This window comes from Oncorhynchus tshawytscha, unplaced genomic scaffold, assembly GCF_018296145.1.
Source record: "Oncorhynchus tshawytscha isolate Ot180627B unplaced genomic scaffold, Otsh_v2.0 Un_contig_7271_pilon_pilon, whole genome shotgun sequence".
Lineage (NCBI taxonomy): Eukaryota > Metazoa > Chordata > Actinopteri > Salmoniformes > Salmonidae > Oncorhynchus > Oncorhynchus tshawytscha.
Genome location: NW_024609369.1, coordinates 71 through 27,064, shown reverse-complemented (window position 1 = coordinate 27,064; position 26,994 = coordinate 71). Strand labels below are relative to the sequence as shown.

Genomic DNA, 26,994 nt, shown 5'->3' with positions numbered 1-26,994 from the left:
TACACATTAAATGGTAGTCCCCAAGGACTATGCTATAGCAAGACCAGAACTACACACTGAATGGTAATCCCCAAGGACTATGCTATAGCAAGACCAGAACTACACACTGAATGGTAATCCCCAAGGACTATGCTATAGCAAGACCAGAACTACACACTGAATGGTAATCCCCAAGGACTATGCTATAACAAGACCAGAACTAGACCAGAACTACACACTGAATGGTAATCCCCAAGGACTATGCTATAGCAAGACCAGAACTACACACTGAATGGTAATCCCCAAGGACTATGCTATAGCAAGACCAGAACTAGACCAGAACTACACACTGAATGGACTATACTAGAACAAGAACATAACAAGAACAAAGGATATAATTTAGTTTAATGTTGACTTCTCAGCACAAAAATTACAACAATGTGTCAATCAATGTAAGCTTTAATGGCTTTTCTGTCATACCTCATCCATACAACCTTGTAAAACTATCAAACGTATCTACTCCTTTCAGCTATCAGTGGCATGAAGAAAATAAATGGCCTGTCATGAAAACAACAATGGGCTAGTGATTTGATCACTATCTTCCATCTGCTGTCTCTGGGATGTCTGGTTTGTTCTTGGTAGCCTCATCCGTCAGGTGAACTTGCTTGGCAATAGTGTTTAAGTCATCTTGTTTAAACTCATTATCCTTCTTGCAGCAGCGGTTCCTCAAACATTTGTAAATAGCCGTAAGAGGTACAGAAAGACCTGGGATTCCTGCCAGGATGAAGATTATAGCAAAAATCCAGGATGGATATTCCTTCTCCTCCAGTGTAGGGAAGTTTTCCTGTGAAGAAACAGTAATAACCTTGTTAAGTGTGTTTATAGGCTACTGATGCCAATGTCTAGTGAGATCCTTTCAAACACCCAATAGAGAACATGTGCATGCAAGTTGATTTACTATTAGCAGGTGCTAATCTCCTCGTTGGGCCACTGACAACAAAGTGAAACTTTACCGATTCAGGATTCCAGGCTTTGTACATGGGTGTTTCTTGGACTTTAGTGATAAAGTAGAACACAAAGATGACAAACATGATGGCGGGGCTGACAAATCTCCATGTGATCTGCCAGAAGAGGTTGGGCTTGTGGCCGATCATGAACTCAATATCATCGTTGAACCTGTTCGAATAATTTACATAGTCAACATTCATTAGTGCCCAGACTCTAATGAATCTACGGTGAATGTAAGGACCATGTCAATCAACAGAATTTTGTTTCAATAGTAACCTGTCAATACCATAGAGTAACGTAACCCCCAACATCTCACTGAATGAATGTATTACTCACCTGTCAATACCGTAGAGTAACGTAACCCCAACATCTCACTGAATGAATGTATTACTCACCTGTCAATACCGTAGAGTAACGTAACCCTGAATGAATGTATTACTCACCTGTCAATACCATAGAGTAACGTAACCCCCAACATCTCACTGAATGAATGTATTACTCACCTGTCAATACCATAGAGTAACGTAACCCCAACATCTCACTGAATGAATGTATTACTCACCTGTCAATACCGTAGAGTAACGTAACCCCAACATCTCACTGAATGAATGTATTACTCACCTGTCAATACCGTAGAGTAACGTAACCCTGAATGAATGTATTACTCACCTGTCAATACCGTAGAGTAACGTAACCCCAACATCTCACTGAATGAATGTATTACTCACCTGTCAATACCATAGAGTAACGTAACCCCAACATCTCACTGAATGAATGTATTACTCACCTGTCAATACCATAGAGTAACGTAACCCCAACATCTCACTGAATGAATGTATTACTCACCTGTCAATACCATAGAGTAACGTAACCCCAACATCTCACTGAATTAATGTATTACTCACCTGTCAATACCATAGAGTAACGTAACCCCAACATCGCACTGAATTAATGTATTACTCACCTGTCAATACCATAGAGTAACGTAACCCCAACATCTCACTGAATGAATTTGATTCTCACCTATCAATACCATAGAGGTACACAACCCCAACCATCTCACAGAATGAATTTGATACTCACCTATCAATACCATGGAGGTACACAACCCCGACCATCTCACAGAATGAATTTGATTCTCACCTATCAATACCATAGAGGTACACAACCCCAACCATCTCACAGAATGAATTTGATACTCACCTATCAATACCATGGAGGTACACAACCCCGACCATCTCACAGAATGAATTTGATTCTCACCTATCAATACCATAGAGGTACACAACCCCGACCATCTCACAGAATGAATTTGATTCTCACCTATCAATACCATAGAGGTACACAACCCCAACCATCTCACAGAATGAATTTATTACTCACCTATCAATACCATAGAGGTACACAACCCCAACCATCTCACAGAATGAATTTATTACTCACCTATCAATACCATAGAGGTACACAACCCCAACCATCTCACAGAATGCAATGATCAGCAGAGGAATGGACCCGCCATAGCTGTCAAAGAGGGACAGCCAGTAGTTCCCTGAGCCTTGGACAAATATTAATCCAACAAGGCAGCAGAGGACACATGTTGTCCCTGTAACAGAAGAAGAAGATAAAGATATTTAACAAAGGGATCTCCATCCTTCAAAATGGTGTAAGGGACATATGTCTTTGTCTCATCTCACCAGCGATGGCTTCTTTGGGCCAACTCTTGGGGAAAACCCCCAGGTCCTGAAGTGGTACCAGAACTCCTTCAATATTGCCAAACATGGAGGACAGGCCGAGACAGAAGAGCATGATGAAGAACAAGACTGACCAAACAGGAGATACAGGCATCTTAGTGATGGCCTCTGTGAACACGATAAAGGCCAGACCAGTTCCTTCAACCCCCTGTACCAAGAGAGAATGAATCAGAAGCCTAGCACCAAATCTTATACAAATGCATTTGAAGTCGGAAGTTTACATACACCTTAGCCAAATACATTTAAAATATTTTTTTCACAATTCCTGACATTTAATCCTAGTAAAAATTCCCTGTTTTAGGTCAGTTAGGATCACCACTTCATTTTAAGAATGTGAAATGTCAGAATAATATTAGAGAATGATTTATTTCAGTTTTTATTTCTTTCATCACATTCACAGTGGGTCAGAAGTTTACATACACTCAATTAGTATTTGGTAGCATTGCCTTTAAATTGTTTAACTTGGGTCAAACGTTTCGGGTAGCCTTCCATAAGCTTCCCACAATAAGTTGGGTGAATTTTGGCCCATTCCTCCTGACAAAGCTGGTGTAACTGAGTCAGGTTTTTAGGCCTCCTTGCTCGCACACGCTTTTTCAGTTCTGCCCACAAATTTTCTACAGGATTGAGGTCAGGGCTTTGTGATGGCCACTCCAATACCTTGACTTTGTTGTCCTTAAGCCATTTTGCCACAACTTTGGGAGTATGCTTGGGGGTCATTGTCCATTTGGAAGACCCATTTGTGACCAAGCTTTAATTTCCTGACTGATGTCTTGAGATGTTGCTTCAACATATCCATATAATTTCCCCATCCTCATGATGCCATCTATTTTGTGAAATGTACCAGTCCCTCCTGCAGCAAAGCACCTCCACAACATGATGCTGCCACCCTGTCTGCTTCACGGTTGGGATGATGTTCTTTGGCTTGCAAGTCTCCCCCTTTTTCTTCCAAAGATAACGATGGTCATTATGGCCAAACAGTTCTATTTTTGTTTCATCAGACCAGAGGACGTTTCTCCAAAAAGTACGATCGTTGTCCCCATGTGTAGTTACAAACCGTAGTCAAACCGTAGTCCGTTTTTTATGGCGGTTTTGGAGCAGTGGCTTCTTCCTTGCTGAGTGGCCTTTCAGGTTATGTTGATATAGGACTTGTTTTACTGTGGATACAGATACTTTGTACCGGTTTCCTCCAGTATCTTCACAAGGTTTTTTGCTGTTATTCTGGGATTGATTTGCACCTTTCGCACCAAAGTAGGTTCATCTCTAGGAGACAGAACGCGTCTCCTTCCTGAGTGGTATGACGGCTGTGTGGTCACATGGTGTTTATACTTGTGTACTATTGTTTGTACAGATGAACGTGGAGCGTTTGGAAATTTCTCCCAAAGATGAACCAGACTTGTGGAAGTCTACAATTTTTTTCTGAGGTCTTGGCTGATTTCTTTTGATTTAATCATGATGTCAAGCGAAGAAGTACTGAGTTTGCAGGTAGGCCTTGAAATACATCCACAGGTAGACCTCCAATTGACTCAAATTATGTCAATTAGCCTATCAGAAGCTTCTAAAGCCATGACATAATTTTCTAGAAATTTCCAAGCTGTTTAAAGGCATAGTGTATGTAAACTTCTGACCCACTGGAATTGTGATACAGTGAATTATAAGTGAAATAATCTGTCTGTAAACAATTGTTGGAAAAATTACTTGTGTCATGCATAAAGTAGATGTCCTCACCGACTTGCCAAAACTATAGTTTGTTAACAAGAAATTTGTGGAGTGGTTGAAAACAAATTTTAATGATTCCAATCTAAGTGTATATAAACTTCTGACTTCAACTGTATTGGTAACATTTTACATTCAAGTACCATTTCATAAAAATGAATGAATCACCTCACTAAGGAAAGAATTCAAATCACAGGTTTTCAAGTTGAGCCCCTGAATGACCTCTGGATATGTTCCATTGAGACTATGAAGAACCTGATCATAGTTGTTCTCAGTGACGTTTCCCTCTGGGAGATCAAATGTATTCAGCAGTGTCAGGATATTTCTGCAAAAACATTGATTTAGAGGGTAGTTCATATCTTCATGCAACAACTCTAGTTTAATTCTAGTATAGGTACATACCCAGAAATACAGTCATCAAACTTCTCTGTGGCTCGGAAGCCAATGATGGTGTAAATGACTGTTGCAGCGTAGACAGCAGTGGCTCCGTTCACGATAGAGATGATGACTGCATCCTGTTCACAGTTATTACTGGAAAGATAGAACACATTAAAGGAGCAATCTGGAATGGCTGTTCACAGTTATTACTGGAGAAATAGACCACATTAAAGGATCAATCTGGAATGGCTGTTCACAGTTATTACTGGAGAAATAGACCACATTAAAGGAGCAATCTGGAATGGCTGTTCACCGTTATTACTGGAGAAATAGACCACATTAAAGGATCAATCTGGAATGGCTGTTCACCGTTATTACTGGAGAAATAGACCACATTAAAGGATCAATCTGGAATGGCTGTTCACCGTTATTACTGGAGAAATAGACCACATTAAAGGAGCAATCTGGAATGGCTGTTCACAGTTATTACTGGAGAAATAGACCACATTAAAGGAGCAATCTGGAATGGCTGTTCACAGTTATTACTGGAGAAATAGACCACATTAAAGGAGCAATCTGGAATTGGTAAATCCATTTTTTATTCTTGAAGAATAAAATGTATAAATACCCATCAGAATCCAGCAATGAAGTTTGAATTTAGTTCAACTGTCATATCCCATCAGAAACCAGCCATAAGGTTTGAATCTAGCTCAACTGTCGTACCCATCAGAAACCAGCCATAAGGGCTGAATCTAGTTAAACTGTCGTACCCCATCAGAAACCAGCCATAAGTTTTGAATCAACTGTCGTACCCCATCAGAATCCAACCATAATGGTTGAATCTAGTTCAACTGTCGTACCCCATTAGTATCCAGCCATAATGGTTGAATCTAGTTCAACTGTCGTACCCCATCAGAAACCAGCCATAAGGCTGGATCTAAACTAGATATATTGCACCATCACTTTAACTTTTGCATAAATCTTGGCTAAAAATATTTTACGATGAAAGTTAAGCTTGTACACTTTGAGGTAGGTAGGACTGGGTCCTAAGTTTGCAGTGGTTATCTACAAGATATGATACGTTTTGAATTGATTTAATGTCTCAACTGGGTTGTGAACAACAAGTCATTTAGTAGTTATTAGCAAGCAGTATGGACTTACTGCACTGAGTTGTAGCTGGAGAAAGACAGCAGACCTCCAAAGGCCAAAGAGAATGAATAGAAAACCTGGGCACCCGCATCAAGCCAAGTCGTTGGGTTCATTAGTTCATTCATCTGGAGAAACACACACCCATAGAAAAGTTGTTAGGCGTGTCGTTTTGATTCTATCACACTACCTCATATATTAACGCTAGCTAAAAGGCCTTAGATGCACTCTTTGTGGATCTGGATCTGTGGCTGAACTTGGAATATCATATACTTTCAATAAATACTTTTGTTCGATGATAGTAATGTAAACTACTCACATCTGGGGTGAAGAGGAACTTCACTCCATTCAAAGAGCCTTTCAAGGTCAAGCCTCTGATCAGAAAGATGGTCAGCACCGCATAAGGTAATGTTGAGGTGATATACACAGCCTAATGGGAGGAGACCACAGGGTAATGTTGAGGGGATATACACAGCCTAATGGGAGGAGATCACAGGGTAATGTTGAGGGGATATACACAGCCTAATGGGAGGAGACCACAGGGTCATGTTGAGGTGATATACACAGCCTAATGGGAGGAGACCACAGGGTAATGTTGAGGTGATATACACAGCCTAATGGGAGGAGACCACAGGGTAATGTTGAGGTGATATACACAGCCTAATGGGAGGAGACCACAGGGTAATGTTGAGGGGATATACACAGCCTAATGGGAGGAGATCACAGGGTAATGTTGAGGTGATATACACAGCCTAATGGGAGGAGACCACAGGGTCATGTTGAGGTGATATACACAGCCTAATGGGAGGAGACCACAGGGTAATGTTGAGGTGATATACACAACCTAATGGGAGGAGACCACAGGGTAATGTTGAGGTGATATACACAGGGTCATGTTGAGGTGATATACTAATGGGAGGAGACCACAGGGTCATGTTGAGGTGATATACACAGCCTAATGGGAGGAGACCACAGGGTCATGTTGAGGTGATATACACAGCCTAATGGGAGGAGACCACAGGGTAATGTTGAGGGTATATATACAACCTAATGGGAGGAGACCACAGGGTAATGTAATATACAACCTAATGGGAGGAGACCACAGGGTATAGGAGACCACAGGGTATATATACACCTAATGGGAGGAGACCACAGGGTAATGTTGAGGTGATATACACAACCTAATGGGAGGAGACCACAGGGTCATGTTGAGGTGATATACACAGCCTAATGGGAGGAGACCACAGGGTCATGTTGAGGTGATATACACAGCCTAATGGGAGGAGACCACAGGGTCATGTTGAGGTGATATACACAGCCTAATGGGAGGAGACCACAGGGTCATGTTGAGGTGATATAATGGGAGGAGACCACAGGGTAATGTTGAGGTGATATACACAGCCTAATGGGAGGAGACCACAGGGTCATGTTGAGGTGATATACACAGCCTAATGGGAGGAGACCACAGGGTCATGTTGAGGTGATATACACAGGGAGGAGACCACAGGGTAATGGGGGATATACACAGCCTAATGGAGAGACCACAGGGTAATGTTGAGGGGAGGAGACCACAGGGTGTTGATATATACAGCCTAATGGGAGGAGACCACAGGGTAATGTTGAGGTGATATATACAGCCCACAGGGTAATGTTGAGGTGGGGAGGAGACCACAGGGTAATGTTGAGGTATATATACAACCTAATGGGAGGAGACCACAGGGTAATGTTGAGGTATATACACAGCCTAATGGGAGGAGACCACAGGGTAATGTTGAGGTGATATACACAGCCTAATGGGAGACCACAGGGTAATGTTGAGGGTATATACACACCTAGGAGGAGACCACAGGGTAATGTTGAGGGTATATATACAACCTAATTGGAGGAGACCACAGGGTAATGTTGAGGTGATATACACAGCCTAATGGGAGGAGACCACAGGGTCATGTTGAGGTGATATACACAGCCTAATGGGAGGAGACCACAGGGTAATATACACAGTTGAGGACCACAGGGTATATATATATACAACCTAATGGGAGGAGACCACAGGGTAATGTTGAGGGTATATATACAACCTAATGGGAGGAGACCACAGGGTAATGTTGAGGTGATATACACAACCTAATGGGAGGAGACCACAGGGTAATGTTGAGGTGATATACACAGCCTAATGGGAGGAGACCACAGGGTAATGTTGAGGGGATATACACAGCCTAATGGGAGGAGATCACAGGGTCATGTTGAGGTGATATACACAGCCTAATGGGAGGAGACCACAGGGTAATGTTGAGGGTATATATACAACCTAATGGGAGGAGACCACAGGGTAATGTTGAGGGTATATACACAGCCTAATGGGGGAGGAGACCACAGGGTAATATACACAGCCTTGAGGAGACCACAGGGTGTTGATATATACAACCTAATGGGAGGAGACCACAGGGTAATGTTGAGGTGATATACACAGCCTAATGGGAGGAGACCACAGGGTCATGTTGAGGTGATATACACAGCCCACAGGGTAATGGGGGAGGAGACCACAGGGTAATGTTGAGGTGATATACACAGCCTAATGGGAGGAGACCACAGGGTAATGTTGAGGTGATATACACCTAATGGGAGGAGACCACAGGGTAATGGGAGGAGACCACAGGGTTGAGGTGATATACACAGTTGAGGTGATATACACAGCCTAATGGGAGGAGACCACAGGGTAATGTTGAGGTGATATACACAGCCTAATGGGAGGAGACCACAGGGTCATGTTGAGGTGATATACACAGCCTAATGTTGAGGTGGGAGGAGACCACAGGGTAATGTTGAGGTGATATACATAATGGGAGGAGACCACAGGGTTGTTGAGGTGATATACACAGCCTAATGGGAGGAGACCACAGGGTAATGTTGAGGTGATATACACAGCCTAATGGGAGGAGACCACAGGGTAATGTTGAGGTGATATATACAGCCTAATGGGAGGAGACCACAGGGTAATGTTGAGGGATATACACAACCTAATGGGAGGAGACCACAGGGTAATGTTGAGGTGATATACACAGCCCTAATGGGAGGAGACCACAGGGTACATGTTGAGGTGATATACACAGCCTAATGGAGACCACAGGGTAATGTTGAGGTGATATACACAGCCTATATGTTGACACAGCCTAATGGGAGGAGACCACAGGGTCACCTAGGGTAATGTTGAGGTGATATACACAGCCTAATGGGAGGAGACCACAGGGTCATGTTGAGGTGATATACACAGCCTAATGGGAGGAGACCACAGGGTAATGTTGAGGGGATATACACAGCCTAATGGGAGGAGACCACAGGGTAATGTTGAGGTGATATACACAGCCTAATGGGAGGAGACCACAGGGTAATGTTGAGGTGATATACACAGCCTAATGGGAGGAGACCACAGGGTCATGTTGAGGTGATATACACAGCCTAATGGGAGGAGACCACAGGGTCATGTTGAGGTGATATACACAACCTAATGGGAGGAGACCACAGGGTAATGTTGAGGTGATATACACAGCCTAATGGGAGGAGACCACAGGGTCATGTTGAGGGGATATACACAGCCTAATGGGAGGAGACCACAGGGTCATGTTGAGGTGATATACACAGCCTAATGGGAGGAGACCACAGGGTAATGTTGAGGTAATATACACAACCTAATGGGAGGAGACCACAGGGTAATGTTGAGGGTATATATACAACCTAATTGGAGGAGACCACAGGGTAATGTTGAGGTGATATACACAGCCTAATGGGAGGAGACCACAGGGTCATGTTGAGGTGATATACACAGCCTAATGGGAGGAGATCACAGGGTAATGTTGAGGTGATATACACAGCCTAATGGGAGGAGACCACAGGGTCATGTTGAGGTGATATACACAGCCTAATGGGAGGAGACCACAGGGTCATGTTGAGGTGATATACACAGCCTAATGGGAGGAGACCACAGGGTCATGTTGAGGTGATATACACAGCCTAATGGGAGGAGACCACAGGGTCATGTTGAGGTGATATACACAGCCTAATGGGAGGAGACCACAGGGTAATGTTGAGGGTATATATACAACCTAATGGGAGGAGACCACAGGGTAATGTTGAGGGTATATATACAACCTAATGGGAGGAGACCACAGGGTAATGTTGAGGTGATATATACAACCTAATGGGAGGAGACCACAGGGTAATGTTGAGGTGATATACACAGCCTAATGGGAGGAGACCACAGGGTCATGTTGAGGTGATATACACAACCTAATGGGAGGAGACCACAGGGTAATGTTGAGGGTATATATACAACCTAATGGGAGGAGACCACAGGGTCATGTTGAGGTGATATACACAGCCTAATGGGAGGAGACCACAGGGTCATGTTGAGGTGATATACACAGCCTAATGGGAGGAGACCACAGGGTCATGTTGAGGTGATATACACAACCTAATGGGAGGAGACCACAGGGTCATGTTGAGGTGATATATACAGCCTAATGGGAGGAGAGAGGAATGCTTTTAGGAAGTTGGACAGTTACTGTTTTGTGTGCTATTATAGCAAATATACTAAAATGGACTTACTAGTATATGTCAAAATAGTGACTTACGTACACTATCGGTCAAAAGAAGAACACCTACTCATTCAAGGGGTTTTCTTTATTTTTACTATTTTCTACATTGTAGAATAATAGTGAAGACATAAAAACTATGAAATAACACATATGGAATCATGTAGTAACCAAAAAATTGTTAAACAAATCAAAATATATTTTATATTTTAGATTCTTCAAATAGCCACACGTTGCCTTGATGACAGCTTTGCACCCTCTTGGCAGAAATAGAATGATTAGACAACACACAATGACCCATACTATTCCAATTTATCTGACAGTCATATATTTGATCTACACGATACATTTTTATCTAAACATTTGGTAAATGTACATTCTCCTGTATGTCCATTGCCCCAGGTGCACAAAATCATGTCAAACCAATTAACCAATGATATTTTGTACAGATAAGAATAAATACGTGGTGACGCTCAACCACTGAATGATTCTTTCAACATGCCACTGAAAAGGTCGAAAGCTGCAATTCATTTAATGATACCTGAAAATACTGCAGAGTAATTCACAGCCATTTGCAAACATTGCTAACAGCAAGTTGAGCGCTTAGCAAAAACAACTTCGAACCTCTTTGTCCATCTGAGGGCAAGTGTTCTTGTTTTCAAACACACACGATACCATCTTTAAAGGGATCGTTTACTCAGAATAAAAACGAACATGATTTTCCACCTACCTTGTCTGTAGTTGGGACATTTAGTTTCCTTTTGACACTTAATGGACGTATTGTGTTACTGTTAGCTTTCTCAGTAACACTTAGCATGAAACTGTTCTTGTACCTGTGTAATAAACTTTCATTACTTTTGGAACAACATTTTATTAGCTTATTGTTACACAATACTTTGTCAATTGCATTTTAATCGCATAGCAATGACCTGAGTGTTTTTGTAACTACTGTACACAAGAGGAATAGTGACTGTTCCTTATTCCACTTATGTCATAACTCCATTATTATTCAATTATAAATCAACTCAAATTTAACAACAATGTTCTTGTTGTAATAATGACAAAATTACTACACAAGTATAAGAACTTAATGTCATGTATTACCTTGGTCTATGTCTCACTCATTATGAAAATATATTTGTTAGTTTAAAGCTTCAAATGTGGTCTAGTCTAATGTTGAGTAATTCCTTTTCATTCTAGGTTATAGGCTAAATTAACACTCATATCTAAGAGTCCTACAAACCACTTGCTTATAATAAAATATGTTGACTAATTCAACTAACTGTTATCATTTTTGGATTCTTCATCAAATATTTGACAGCCATATATTCAAATACCTTCAAATATTATTTGGTTTTCTGAGAGGTATTCAAAATACTAAATGTGTTTGTCTTTTAGCTGAAACTCTATATAAACTATATTTGTCTACCTCGAGTGTTTGAAAAGTTGGTATTTTCAAATAAACTACAAACTACAACAATTTTACATCCAGGATTGCACCATGGTGACATACACTGTATATACAATATATAATACCATATATAATACAAATATATAAAATACGTTCAAATTAGAACGTGAACACTGTCTACACTGTCGAAGGGGTGTCAGAAAGGTCAACAAAGCTGTTATTAAAAACAGCTGGGTCATTTGAGTGCTATGGTAACATGCTTTATTGCATCAATATATAAACTGAACAAAAATATAAACTCAGCATGTGAAGTGTTGGTCCCATGTTTCATGAGCTGAAATAAAAGATCACAGAAATGTTCCATACACACGAAAAGTTTATTTCTGTCCAATTTTACGCACACATTTTGTTTACATCCCTGTTATTGAGCATTTCTCCTTTGCCAAGATAATCCATCCACCTGACAGGTGTGGCATATCAAGAAGCTGATTAAACAGCATGATCACTACACAGGTCATTACACCTTGTGCTGGGGACAATAAAAGGCCACTCTAAAATGTGCAGTTTTGTCACACAACACAATGCCACAAATGTCTCAAGTTTTGAGGGAGCGTGCAATTGGCATGCTGAATGTAGGAATGTCCACCAAAGCAGTTGCCAGAGAGTTGAATGATAATTTCTCTACCATAAGCCTTTATGTAATTTTAGAGAATATGGCAGTATGCCCAATTGGCTTAACATACATGTAATTGGCTGGGCCTGTGCCTGGCTCCCAAGTGGGTGGGCCATGGCTGAGCCCCTGCCCAGTCATGTGAAATCCATAGATTAGGGCGTAATGAATTTATTTCAATTAATTAATTTCCTTATATGAACTATAATTCAGTAAAATTGTTGAAAATGATGCATGCTGCATTTATATTTTTGTTCAGTATAGTAAAACCAATCATTCTGTATTGTTTTGTATATGGCTATAATGTCATAAAAAGGAAACCTTGATTCAACGCTTCAATAATCAAATGCCTATAAACATAACCTTGATCATTTTGACATTGACAGCTGCTGCTGCTTTAGTATTAGGAAGTGATTTGCTGTGCAGAGGTTATGCCGTACCTTCCCAGTAGTCTCAATGCCTCGACTTATGCAGATAAACAGCAACGCCCAGGCAGACACATGGCATAGGACCATCCACCACTGTAGCCCACCTGTGTTATCTATGTCTGGGGTGGTGTTCAGGGTCTCTCTGTACCAATAGTAATCCACTGGAGAGCTTCTTTCACACTCTGACACCAGGCCTGGGGAAAGTTCATTTCATTCATTCACATGGCAAAATTCAATGAAGCAATTGAAGACAGAGTTACAGGCAAAGAAATAAGGGGTGTGTATAAAGTTAATCATTTTCCATCATCATAACTTAGCTATCTATGGATGCCTTACCTGTCATGTTGGCATTGACTGGACATTGGCTCCAAGGCAGCGTCTCTTGGAAGGAGTTAAAGAAGTACCACATCACCCAGGCCATGATGGTGTTGTAGTACAGGCTGACCAGAAAGGACACACACATGGATCCAATGCCTATGGAACACAACACAACACCGTGGCCCAATGAGATTTGGTCCATTTTTACCCATGTCTAAATTCCTATGGAGTGTTTTGCTTACCAATGCCAGTCAAGTATGGATGGATGGCAGACCAGACACCTACACTGCCTTTCCTTAGACGTTGACCAATAGCAAACTCCAGATGGAGCAGGGGAACACCTTCTAGAACCAGTAGGATCAGGAAAGGAATCATGAATGCACCTGAGAACAGAACAAGAAGCAGGGTGGAGGAGAGGTTATCTGTTGCTGTTGTATGTACATAAAGAAACGCAGAGTTGCAAAATTACAGTAACTTTCCCAAAATGTCCATATTTCCTGCTTATTCCCCTCTGTATTAAGGGAATCTTCAAACCGGATTTCTGGAAAACCCATGAATTTGAGGAAAGTTACCGGTATTCTGCAACCCTACTCCTCAACAACACATTCAACAACGCCTACCTCCCCCATGGCTCTGGCAAAGGTACGGGAAGCGCCAGACGTTCCCCAGTCCCACACAGAAACCTACGATAGTCAGCATGTACTGGGCCTTGTTGTCCCATTTGGGTCTGTCCCCAGCCTCCTCATTCTCCAGCTTTTCCAGTTCCTCATAGGAAGGGATCCTTTCTTCCAGGTCTTGGTTGGACACCTGTAAACACCTCATGGTTCCTTCCACGCAGATGGACAGGCTCAATGCAAATGGAAAATATGACTACTTTCTTTGGAGTCCAATGAATGTGTAATCCACTGTTCAAAGGAGGCTATTAATAAGGGCAGACTGTTCCCGATTATAATCAATGTCTTGGATGGATGTGAGGTGCATTGCACACGCCTACAACCCCATTCCGTATGCCTCTTGCTAGTACATCATGGTAATCTATAGTCATTGGCCTCTGATAACGATCTCTATGACTCTTTATGAGTGATATAAATTCCAATGAAGGTTCAACATTCAACATTGTTATATGTATCCAATATCCAATATACTGTCGGGTTCTTCTCTATAGAGTAAAACTAACTCCAATTAGATGGTGTATTAGGAAATATTTAGTTGGAGGATGGGCATGCTACCCTTTTAGAAACAACGACCTGAACCTAAACCCTCGTAACAACCTGAATCTAAACCCTCGTAACAACCTGAACCTAAACCCTCGTAACAACCTGAATCTAAACCCTCGTAACAACCTGAACCTAAACCCTCGTAACAAACTGAACCTAAACCCTCGTAACAACTGAACCTAAATCCTCGTGAGAGCAAGCTAATACAGAGTAGCAGAAACAGTGGAGATTCATAAAAAACCACAGCAAGAAATAATGAGAACTACATTTTAAGAGGACTAATTTATGACTTCAGTTGAATAGCTAACTCTGCCCTCTAGTACTGTGGAATGAAAGTATGCCCTCAGAACAGCCTCAATTCGCTGGGGCATGGAATCCTACAAGGTGTTGAAAGCATTCCACAGGGATGCTGGCCCATGTTAACTTAAATGCTTCCCACAGTTGTGTCAAGTTGGCTAGAAGTCCTTTGGGTGGTGAACTACTCTTGATACACAGGGAAAACTGTTGAGTGTGAAAAACCCAGCAGCGTTGCAGTTCTTGATACAAACCGGTGTGCCTGACACCTACTACCATAACCTGTTCAAAGGCACTTCAATATTTTGTCTTGTCCATTCACCCTCTGAATGGCTCACATACAATCCATGTTTCAAGGCTGAAAAATCCTTCTTTAACCTGTCAACTCGCCTTCATCTACACTGAGTTGGAGTGGATTTAACAAGTGACATGAAAAAGAGATCGTATCTTTCACCTGGTCAGTCTGTGTCATGGAAAGAGCAGGTGTTCTTAATGTTTTGTACACTCAGTGTAAGTATTATGTTTACCAATAGATGGCAGTATTGACTCAATATGTAGTTTGCTTCCCACTATCCGTAGCCCTTTAATGTCTGCTTTAACCTCAAGAGGCCTCAGGTAGCTTGTGACAGCGACATTCCTGTAATGTTATTCTAGGTTACAATGAAATACTAAAATGTACTTGGGTGTCCGGAGTCCTCGATCTAAGAAGCATCCTCAGATACGACAGTTTTTATTCATAAACATATCAGTGTTCTGCAGCAATACTATGCTAAAAATATCTCGGTCAGATTCAGATCAAATCACAACACACTTTACAGAATGAAAGAAATGAAAGAAACAGTGATTCATAAATAAAAACAGTACACACGTTTCTGACAATGAATCTACGTTAAAGGCTGTGTTTTTCTTTTTGTTTTTATTGGTGGTGAGTTATTACGGGTAATCCGGTACGGGATTTACCATCCTGAGCCTGTCGTTCACCTCCATTTGGTCAGAGACTGTTTTGAGCTCTTGCTGTTCAGACTTTCTATTTCTCTTCCTCTGTAAACATTTGAAGAGAGCAGTGCCAGGCACAGCTAGACTGGGTATCCCTGCCAGGATAAAGATTATTACATAGATCCAGGCTGGATAGGGCTTCTCCTCCAATGTAGGGAAGTTTTCCTGTAACGGAAGATGAATGGAATAAGGCTTTTAGTATGTCCGTGTTGTCACTGTAATGTACAGTACTGTACCATATGGAGATTATGTGAATAGTGGAGCTATACATGTAAATATAGGCATATGGGAAATCTTTGTTTGTGAGTAGTATGTTAAGAGGCCTAAAAACAAATGACAGATACATTTATGTGTTGCAATTTGGATGTTTTGATTTCAACAGATTTATAGACTTGACAGAGCAAAAACCGTACCGATTCAGGATTCCAGGTTTTATATAGGAGCGTTTCGGTGACTTTAGTGATAAAGTAGAACACACAGATGACAAGCATGATGGCGGGGCTGACAAATCTCCATGTGATCTGCCAGAAGAGGTTGGGCTTGTGGCCGATCATGAACTTTATATCATCGTTGAACCTGGCACAGAGAGAGAGAGACACAAAACGATTGTTATTATACAGTACCAGTCAAAAGTCTGGACACACCTACTCATTCAAGGGTTTTCTTTATTTTTACTACTTTCTACACTGTAGAATAATAGTGAAGACATCAAAACCATGAAATAATACATATGGAATCATGTAGTAACCAAAAAAGTGTTAAAGAAATCTAAATATATTTTATATTTTACATTCACCTGCCCTCAACCCAATTGAGATGGTTTGGGATGAGTTGGACCGCAGAGTGAAGGAAAAGCAGCCAACAAGTGCTCAGCATATGTGGGAACTCCTTCAAGACTGTTGGAAAAACATTCCTGATGAAGCTGGTAGAGAGAATGCCAAGAGTGTGCAAAACTGTCATCAAGGCAAAGGGTGGCTACTTTGAAGAATGTTAAATATAAAATATATTAGAAGTGTTTAAGACTTTTTTGGTTACTGCATGATTCCATATGTGTTATTTAATAGTTTTTATGTCTTCACTATTATTCTACAATGTAGAAAATAGTAAAAATAAAGAAAAACCCATGAATGAGTAGGTGTGTCCAAACCTTTGACTGGTACAGTACATATTTTCAACACCTATTAAGTCCAACCCAGTTTACTATGGATAGAAATTAAGCTAACCCGAGGCTAGTATTTTTCAGACCGGGCTAGTAGAAAATGTGCCAAACTGGCACACTGGTGAGTGACATTTAGGACCCGGGATAGTAGAATTTTATGTCTACTAGCCCGGCTGACCAAAAATATTAAAATTCCATCCAATCACAGTTTGTTGTGGTAATTGTGTGTCTTACATCACTGGGGCTAAGCTGCCTGCCATCCAGGACCTCTACACCAGGCGGTGTCAGAGGAAGGCCCTAATTTTAAAGACCCCAGCCACCCCAGTCATACTGTTCTCTCTACTACAACATGGCAAGCGGTACCGGAGTGCCAAGTCTAGGACAAAAAGGCTTCTCAACAGTTTTTACCCCCAAGCCATAAGACTCCTGAACAGGTAATCAAATGGTTACCCGGACTATTTGCATTGTGTTCCCCCCCCAACCCCTTTCACGCTGCTGCTACTCTCTGTTTATCATATATGTATAGTCACTTTAACTATACATTCATGTACATACTACCTCAATTGGCCCGACCAAGCAGTGCCCCCGCACATTGGCTACCCGGGCTATCTGCATTGTGTCCCACCACCCGCCAACCCCTCTTTTACGCTACTGCTACTCTCTGTTCATCATATATGTATAGTCACTTTAACCATATCTACATGTACATACTACCTCAATCAGCCCGACTAACCGGTGCCTGTATATAGCCTCACTACTGTTATAGCCTAGCTACTGTATATAGCCTCACTACTGTTATAGCATAGCTACTGTATATAGCCTAGCTACTATATATAGCCTAGCTACTGTATATAGCCTCGCTACTGTTATAGCCTCGCTACAGTATACAGCCTCACTACTGTTATAGCCTAGCTACTGTATATAGCCTAGCTACTGTATATAGCCTAGCTACTGTATATAGCCTCACTACTGTTATAGCCTCGCAACAGTATATAGCCTCACTACTGTTATAGCCTAGCTACTGTATATAGCCTCACTACTGTTATAGCCTCACTACTGTTATAGCCTAGCTACTGTATATAGCCTCACTACTGTTATAGCCTAGCTACTCTATATAGCTTTGCTGCTGTTATTTTTCGCTGTCTTTTTACTGTTGTTTTTATTTCTTTACTTACCTATTGTTCACCTAATACCTTTTTTGCACTATTGGTTAGAGCCTGTAAGTAAGCATTTCACTGTAAGGTTCACCTGTTGTATTCGGTGCATGTGACAAATACATTTTGATTTGATTTGATTTAATGTTTCGAACTCAACCCCGCCCATCTCACATAATGAATGTATTACTCACCTATCAATACCATAGAGGTACACAACCCTGACCATCTCACTGAATGAATTTATTACTCACCTATCAATACCATAGAGGTACACAACCCCAACCATCTCACAGAATGAATTTGATTCTCACCTATCAATACCATAGAGGTACACAACCCCGACCATCTCACAGAATGCAATGATCAGCAGAGGAATGGAACCAGCAAAGCTGTCAAAGAGTGACAGCCAGTAGTTCCCTGAGCCTTGGACAAATATCAGTCCAACAATGCAGCAGAGGACACACGTTATCCCTGTAACAGAATAAAGAACATGAGTTAAAGATATTTAATAAAGAGGTTTCAATCTCTCAACATTGGAGAAAATAGGTCTGGATTGCTCTTGTCCAGAAACAGACTGGCCATGGGGCAGTTCGGGCAAATGAAAGATAGACTGGTCCATCTTTAGACCAGTGTGGGATTTTGGTCCGAAGGAAATGAATGGGCTGGTGTGTTGTCTGAGCTGATGTCCGGTCCCAGTCTTTCCCAGCTCTTGTCTCACCTGTGGTGGACTCCTTGGGCCAACTCTTGGGGAAAACCCCCAGGTCCTGAAGTGGTACCAGAACTCCTTCAATATTGCCAAACATGGAGGACAGGCCGAGACAGAAGAGCATGATGAAGAACAAGACTGACCAAACAGGAGATACAGGCATCTTAGTGATGGCCTCTGTGAACACGATAAAGGCCAGACCAGTTCCTTCAACCCCCTGCATCAGGACACATAGAGAAGGAGTGGAATTAGAGCCTGTTTTAAATAACATCGTGTTACTACACTGTATAGGACTAGAATATTCAGTGTATAGTTCCCTTTGGGATTGCCATTGCCATATAGTCAAGCTAAAATAATATTCTTGTATTGTCAGTATTTATACGATGAAATGAAAAGCTTGTGGAGCATGTATGTAAGAGACCTTAGCTTAGCTTTAAAACTCTGGTTTCCCATTTACAGATTAGGCCTACTGCTGGACTAAAAATCACTTTCAATGGAGAATCTCATTGAGCATGTTTTTTAGTCCGGGACTACGGTTAATCTGTGTCTGGGAAACCAGCCCTAAAAGTCATACCTCACTGAGGAAAGTGTTCAAGTCACAGGTCTTCAAGTTGAGTCCCTGAATGACTTCTGGATGTGTTCCATTGAGACTCTGGAGAAACTGATCATAGTTGCTTTCAGTGACGTTTCCCTCGGGGAGATCAAATGTATTCAGCAGCGCCAGGATATTTCTACAGAATCATTGTGGAAAATGAGGTGATGTCATGGCCTCTTTCGTGGTAACATTACATCTAACTATGTCACATCGGCTATCATACTGTCATATCGGAGGTAGGGGGCACTGTTAGGTACATGTAGGGTTGCAAAATTCCCAGATTTTACAGAAATCGTGGTTGGAGGATTCCCAGATGTCCTGCTTATCCCATCCTGATTCCACGACTCTTCCAACTGGGATTTCTGAAAAACCTGGGAATTTTGGGAAAGGTGACGAATTTTGGCAACTGTACTCATATCATATCGGATGCAGTGAGTACTGTAGTAGAAACATGTCATCTACAGAGACGGGTAGATTCCTACCCGCCAAGACAGTTGTCAAATCTCTCTGTGGCTCTGAAGCCAATGATGGTGTAGATGACTGTTGCAGCGTAGACGGAGGTGAAGCCATTGACGGCAGAGATGATCACTGCATCCTGTTCACAGTTGTTACTGGGGATCAAAAACAACAACGTCCTGCTCAAATCAAATCAAATTTATTGGTCACATGCACATGGTTAGGAGATATTAATGCGAGTGTAGCGAAATGCTTGTGATTCTAGTTCCGACCGTGCAGTAACAGCTAACAAGTAATCTAACAATTTCACAACAACTACCTTATATACTGTACACAAGTGTAAAGGAATGAATAAGAATGTGTACTGTCATGACGTTGCCCTGTTGGTGAGGTTTATGACCCCCATAAATACCTTCCCCCCTTTCCTCTCTCTACTCTACAGATGTGACTGTTGGAAAGCCCGTTGTTAACATAGAGAGAGTCTGGTAACATCAAAAGGGTGGGGAACAGAACCATATTTCGGTAATCCAACCAGCTGAAAATATGCATTGGTACTTAAAGAATATGATGTCAGATCAGTTGTCATCTGAGACATTGTTACTGATGACAGGATGACATAAACTGTATCTTGGAAAGTCTACACATCCTAGTTATCATGAGAAAATGAGAGAATGGTTGTTATAAAGTAACAATTCTGCTCACTCAGTGCCCAAGTGAACAGACATTGGTTGTAAACTATGAAACACACCCTTCTCTCCCACCACTACATAAGGCCCTTTACGAAAATGTAACGTTGTTGTTCCCAAGGATGTGAGGACTGCTGTCCATACGTTAAAAGGGCTAATATCAACTACAGAACTAAGCCAACCTCAGTGTGAGCTCTGGTTGCAAACGGTTGAACAACAATAAACTAATGAAATTAGCATCGTGTTCCCAGTGACGTGAGGACTGCTGTCCATACCTTAAAAAGTGTGAATTTCAACGTGGAGGTGACGATTGACACGCCGGAAGGATGAATTTCGACTATACCAGCCAGAATATAGCATGATCGTATAGTATGGCAACCTGGTATGAACTTTGAACTCTTATTTATTAAAGAAGTGATACCTCCTAGACGTTGAGTTAGCAGCAGCAGCTTTAAACATGGGCCAGGAAAGGACGGACAAAGTCTTTGTTCTACCACACGACGACGGTCCTACAACGTATCCACTTTACCACCAGACATTCTTCAGAGGACAAGAGATCCCTGCTGGGCAACCGTCCATCTACGTCCAATCTATCGAAGCGCAGCTCAGAGTAAATATTTATTGCATTTTCCTTCTCCAAATGAGTGGTTATTTAGAATGCATAAGATTCTGTATTTACGATAGCATAGCTTCACGAGGTCCGATAGTGACCCAAACCTTTTGTTCCTCAGTCTTCCCCCGCTTTCGTTCAAACCCAACCCCCTTTCTTTGTGTAACCAGCCGTCATATCGGTTCCGTCCACCAGGGACATTTTCTTGCATGACATAATTAGTAATCAATGTATGATCCATCCTGTGTATATGTAATTCTGTGTGATTATTTAGGTATTTAGTAAATAAATAATTAATCCAAATTTTGTATTGCTGATTCAACTTGTTAGCCAGGGTTCGTGAAGATTCCAAGAAGGGTTCCAAGAATTTACGATGTTCAGATGAGACTGAATAAGGTGACGATTAATGATGGACTGCTATTGAGGTAAAAGATTACCAGGTCTTTAAGAGTTTATTCAGAAGATAACAGCTCTCTTAACATTATTTCGCGACTTTCTAGTTAATTACATTTACACGATTAGTTTAATCAGGTAATATTAGTTAAAGAGAAATGATTTGATAAAATAGCATGTCATATCACTTAATCCGGCATAGCAAAGACACGACAGTACATATAAATATATGGATGAGCGATGGCTGTGCGGCATTGCCAAGATGCAGTAGACGCTATAGAGTACAGTATATACATATGAGATGAGTAATGTAGGATATGTAAACATTATATAAAGTGGCATTGTTTAAAGTGGCTTGTGATACATTTATTACATCAATTTTCCATTATTAAAGTGGCTAGAGATTTGAGTCAGCATGTTGGCAGCAGCCACTCAATGTTAGTGGTGGCTGTTTAACAGTCTGATGGCCTTGAGATAGAAGCGGTTTTTCAGTCTCTCGGTCCCAGCTTTGATGCACCTGTACTGACCTCTTCTTCTGGATGATAGCGGGGTGAACAGGCAGTGGCTCGGGTGGTTGTTGTCCTTGATGATCTTTATGGCCTTCCTGTGACATCGGGTGTTGTAGGTGTCCTGGAGGGCAGGTAGTTTGCCCCCGGTGATGCGTTGTGCAGACCTCACTACCCTCTGGGGAGCCTTACGGTTGTGGGCGGAGCGGTTGCCATACCAGGCGGTGATACAGTCCGACCCGATGCTCTCGATTGTGCATCTGTAAAAGTTTGTGAGTGTTTTCGATGACAAGCCAAATTTCTTCAGCCTCCTGAAGAAACGCTGTCTGTGTGGGTGGACCATTTCAGTTTGTCCGTGATGTGTACGCCGAGGAACTTAAAACTTTCCACCTTCTCCACTATTGTCCCGTCGATGTGGATAGGTGGTGCTCCCTCTGCTGTTTCCTGAAGTCGACGATCATCTCCTTTGTTTTGTTGACTTTGAGTGTGAGGTTATTTTCCTGACACCACACTCCGAGGTCCCTCACATTCTCCCTGTAGGTCTTCTCGTCGTTGTTGGTAATCAAGCCTACCACTGTAGTGTCGTCTGCAAACTCGATGATTGAGTTGGAGGCGTGCATGGCCACGCAGTCGTGGGTGAACAGGGAGTACATGAGAGGGCTGAGAACACACCCTTGTGGGGCCCCAGTGTTGAGGATCAGTGGGATGGAGATGTTGTTTCCTACCCTCACCACCTGGGGGCGTCACATCAGAAAGTCCAGGACCCAGTTGCACAGGCCGGGATCGAGACCCAGTTGCTGAGACTGAGCATGTCCTAATATGGACATCATAACGCTCTATTTTAGCACAGTTGTCTGGCTTTATAACACAATTCAAAAGTGTCCCAATACAACATAGTAAACCACTTTTTTTCCTAAAATATATAATACATTGATTAAACAATAGTAGTTTATTTAGATGGTTGATTGTGACTTACTGCACAGAGTTGTAGCTGGAAAAAGAGATGAGTCCACCAAATGCTATGGAGAAGGAATAGAACACCTGGGCCCCTGCATCCAGCCAGGTAGTTGGGTTGGTCAGCTCTGTCAACTGGGACAACAACACAACGTTTTGTTACATGATTCAGATTTACCTGATTTATATATGACCTATTTATCTGATGTCAGTTCAGGGATGGGTTTACATTTCTTTTAGCGTGAGGTTTGTGTAACAGTGTAACAGTGTCCCAAATGGCATCCTATTCCCTGTATAGTGCACTACTTTTAACCAGGGCCCATATGTCTGTAGTCAAAAGTAGTAGACTATATAGGGAATAGGTTGCCATTTGGACCACAACACTTGACTTACGTCCGGGGTGAAGAGAAACACAACTCCAGTCAAAGAGCCTTTCAAAGTCAGACCTCTGATCAGGAAAATGCTCAACACTACGTAGGGTAGCGTTGAGGTGACATACACAGCCTATGAGGAGAGGGGAGACAGGGATTTCACTATACCTTTATTTATATTCGCAATCACTGAGACATGATAACATAAAACTACCTTCATGCTATTTTATTTGTCCATTTTCCAACGCTCATCCATTGTTATTGGTCATAAGTGGATATAAATGTGACCGTTAACATGTAGTCCTCATCTCAGATAGATTGAGCTGCTCTACCTTCCCAGTGGTCTCGATGCCTCGGATGATGCAGATATAGAGCACGGCCCAGGCACTGACCAGACACAGCACCATCCACCACTGCAGACCCCCGTTCTCACCAATGTCTGGGGTGGTGTTCAGGGTCTCTCTGTACCAGAAGTAGTCCACTGGGGAGCTCTGCTCACACTCTGACACCAGGCCTGAGACATTTAGGTAAAGAATTTACGAATAATACATTATTATAATTAGACATACATGACTTGATGATTCATACATAGTGCAATACTTTTGACCCGGGCCAATAGAGCTTTGGTCAAAAGTATTGCACTATAGGGAATAGGGTCGCATTTAGGATGCAGACCATGTTCAGCCATAGTACATGTACAGTATCTCCAGATTCCATAATAAATGTACTTCTTCCTTGTAATATAGCTGTCATCCTGAGTGTGAAGCATGTTTATCAGGGTTGAGGTCAATTCCATTTCAATTCAGTTAATTAATTCAGAAAGTAAACTAACATTTTTATCAGTTCTCCTCTATGAAATATCTGTTGGCTTTCTGAATTTGCTGAATTTGAAGTGGAATTGACCCCTGACACCCATAATGTCTCAAATACTATACAGTACATCTGCGACTCTCTGTTGTCATCTATGCATAGACACTTTAATAAGTCTACCTACATGTACATACTACCTCGACTAACCGGTGCCCCTGCACATTGACTCTGTATCGGTACCCCCTTGTATATAGTCTCACTATTGTTATTTTACTGCAGTTCTTTAATTACTTGTCACTTTTATCTCTTATTCTTATACATATATTTTTTTAACTGCATTGTTGGTTAGGGCCTGTAAGTAAGCCTTTCACTGTAAGGTCTACACCTGTTCTATTCGGAACATGTGAATAATAAGATTTGATTTAATTTGATATCTCATTTTTACCAATCTTGCATGGAGACGGTGTCTGTACTGAACTCTTACCTGTTAGATTGTAATTGAGGGGACATTGGCTCCAAGGCAGCGTCTCTTGGAAGGAGTTAAAGAAGTACCACATCACCCAGGCCATGATGGTGTTGTAGTACAGGCTGATCATCAAAGAAACAAACATGGACGCTATGCCTGGTAAGAACACAGAGCAGTGAGTCCATGATGACTCAAGGTTTATTGAAGCATCACGTGTAGCTCTGGTCCCGGGGCGTTTACCTGCTGCTTACATGCAGCAAACTGCACCTTATGTGTTTGCCCTGGACCAGAGATGGGGAAAGTGTTGCTTACCAACTCCAGCTAAGTAGGGATGAATTGTTGACCACACGCCTAAACTGCCTTTCCTTAGACGTTGACCAATAGCAAACTCCAGATGGAGCAGGGGAACACCTTCTAGAACCAGTAGGATCAGGAAAGGAATCATGAATGCACCTGAGAACAAAGAGGGCACAATCAAAGCTCTTAAATCATTGGTAAATATCCATGACTCTTACTGACATCTCATGACATAGACACCTGCAGATGTAATGGAGCGTATATTACAAGTCTTCTGTATCATATATAGGGGTGGCAGGTAGCCTGGTGGTTCGAGCGTTGGGCCATTAACCGAAAGGTTGCTGGATCGAATCCCCAAGCTGATAAGGTAAGAATCTGTCGTTCTGCCCCTGAACAAGGCAGTTAACCCACTGTTCCCCGATAGGCTAAGAATTAGTTCTTAACTGACTTGCCTAGTTAAATAAAGGTTCAAATGTAAATATGAAACACCTGTACTTGGGTTTGGATAAAACACAGGGCTCATCGATACACATACCTGTCTATCTAAACATACTGCAAAAAAAGGATAGAGAGAAACAGATGGAGAGAAACAATAAAACCACTTGTGAATCACATAACACTGATGTCCTTTTACGGAGACAAGTCAATGCACCTGTTGCAGGCAGGAATGGCTGAAGTAAAGGATTTACTGTGGCACAGGATAGTGATTGTGTTGGTGGTTCAATGTGCAGGTGATTATCCCTCAGTTCACAACAAACACTTCTCAAGGCTTTCCTGTCCATCAGCAATCTTCAGTAGATAACAGTCTTTATCTGCCAGTCCTTATCTGTCATTCGCTAGTAGTCAAACGGTTTCCATAGAACGTGATGGGATGTTACCGTAAGTCCATTTAGGCACTCTCTCTGTATTTAGATAAGATAAGAGCAGAGGTGTTTCATTCCAATTATCACACTGGGTGGATGTTACTGGGCTAAAGCACCCTATCTACCCTGGGTCGGCACAAGAGAGCCCATGTTGTAGTTACATCCCTCATTAGTGTATAACCATTAGAAATAGTCTTCTCGATGTTTGCCAACAATACAGTAGATGGATATACAGTGTCTTCAGAAAGTATTCACACTCCTTGACTTTCTCCACATTTTGTTGTGTTACAGCCTGAATTTAAGAGGGATTCAATTGAGATGTTGTGTCCCTGGGCTACACACAATACCTCAAAATGTCAAAGTGGAATTATGTTTTGTGAAATTCTTACAAATGAATTCAAGCCCTTTGTTATGGCAAGCCTAAATAAGTTCAGCAGTAAAAATGTGCTTAACAAGTCACAATAAGTTGTATGGACTCTACAATAATAGTGTTTAACAGGATTTTTTTAATGACTACCTCATCTCTGTACCCCACACATATGTAAGGTTCCTCAGTCGAGCAGTGAATTTCAAAAACAGATTCAACTACATAGACCAGCGACTTTTTACAATATCTTGCAAAGAAGGGCAACTATTGGTAGAAGGATACAAAAAAAAGCAGACATTGAATATCCCTTTGAGCATGGTGAAGTTATTAATTGTACTTTGGATGGTGTATCAGTACACCCAGTCACTACAAAGATGTAAGTGTCCTCCCTAACTCAGTTGCCGGAGAGGAAGGAAACCGCTCAGGGATTTTACCATGAGGGCAATGGACTTTAACCCTCCTGCTGTGTTCCGGCCGACTTTGACCAATTTACAAGGTTTCTCTCTGAAAATGTAGTTCATTTAATCTGATTGTGGTTCCATGACTTTGTTCACACATGGCATCTGAACACACAAAATACATTTTGATGATTTTAATTACATTTTGGGTGTTTTATTTAACTTTTGTACACCTGTGGTGTTCCCAGTCAAAAATGACCGGTCATTAGAAATGAATGGGTGAGACTACAATTAGTGTATAA

At 41.6% G+C, this 26,994-nt stretch overlaps 2 protein-coding genes and 1 long non-coding RNA gene across 4 annotated transcripts; all 3 read right to left on the bottom strand.

Moving 5' to 3' along the window:
- Nucleotides 1-367: 367 nt before the first annotated feature.
- On the bottom strand, nt 368-14,353 carry LOC112238959 (sodium-dependent neutral amino acid transporter B(0)AT1-like). The gene is made up of 12 exons (XM_042315023.1): nt 14,012-14,353; nt 13,634-13,774; nt 13,410-13,547; nt 13,086-13,267; nt 6,295-6,405; nt 5,991-6,103; nt 4,854-4,982; nt 4,620-4,776; nt 2,682-2,886; nt 2,431-2,590; nt 993-1,155; nt 368-823 (listed from the first exon to the last, which is right to left on the bottom strand). Exons 1-12 carry the CDS (start codon nt 14,211-14,213, stop codon nt 575-577), a joined length of 1,950 nt encoding a protein of 649 aa, XP_042170957.1. The 5' UTR covers nt 14,214-14,353; the 3' UTR covers nt 368-574.
- LOC121844669 lies at nt 7,814-8,483 on the bottom strand. Of its 2 annotated transcripts, none has more exons than XR_006082101.1 (3): nt 8,401-8,483; nt 8,008-8,329; nt 7,814-7,850 (listed from the first exon to the last, which is right to left on the bottom strand). It is a non-coding gene; the product is annotated as an uncharacterized LOC121844669 (long non-coding RNA). The 2 variants fall into 2 exon arrangements; XR_006082100.1 differs by having other exon boundaries at nt 7,817-7,942.
- Nucleotides 14,354-15,803: 1,450 nt separating the features above from the next.
- On the bottom strand, nt 15,804-25,249 carry LOC112238960 (sodium-dependent neutral amino acid transporter B(0)AT1-like; the record flags this gene model as incomplete). The annotated part of the gene is made up of 11 exons (XM_042315022.1): nt 15,804-16,063; nt 16,312-16,474; nt 18,526-18,685; nt 18,933-19,137; nt 19,495-19,651; nt 19,998-20,126; nt 23,143-23,255; nt 23,514-23,624; nt 23,824-24,005; nt 24,786-24,923; nt 25,080-25,249. Coding segments are annotated over 11 exons (1,756 nt in total), but the record flags the coding sequence as incomplete, so codon positions are not given.
- Between the last annotated feature and the right edge of the window lie 1,745 nt (nt 25,250-26,994).

Coding starts and splice junctions, on each gene's coding strand:
- LOC112238959 (XM_042315023.1), bottom strand. CDS start 14,213: ATGAGGTGTTTACAGGTGTCCAACCAAGACCTGGAAGAAAGGATCCCT. Junction 6,406..13,085: donor GCATTGAGACTACTGGGAAG/GTACGGCATAAC, acceptor TCCTCCCATTAG/GCTGTGTATATCACCTCAAC. Junction 824..992: donor AAGCCTGGAATCCTGAATCG/GTAAAGTTTCAC, acceptor GTTTCTTCACAG/GAAAACTTCCCTACACTGGA.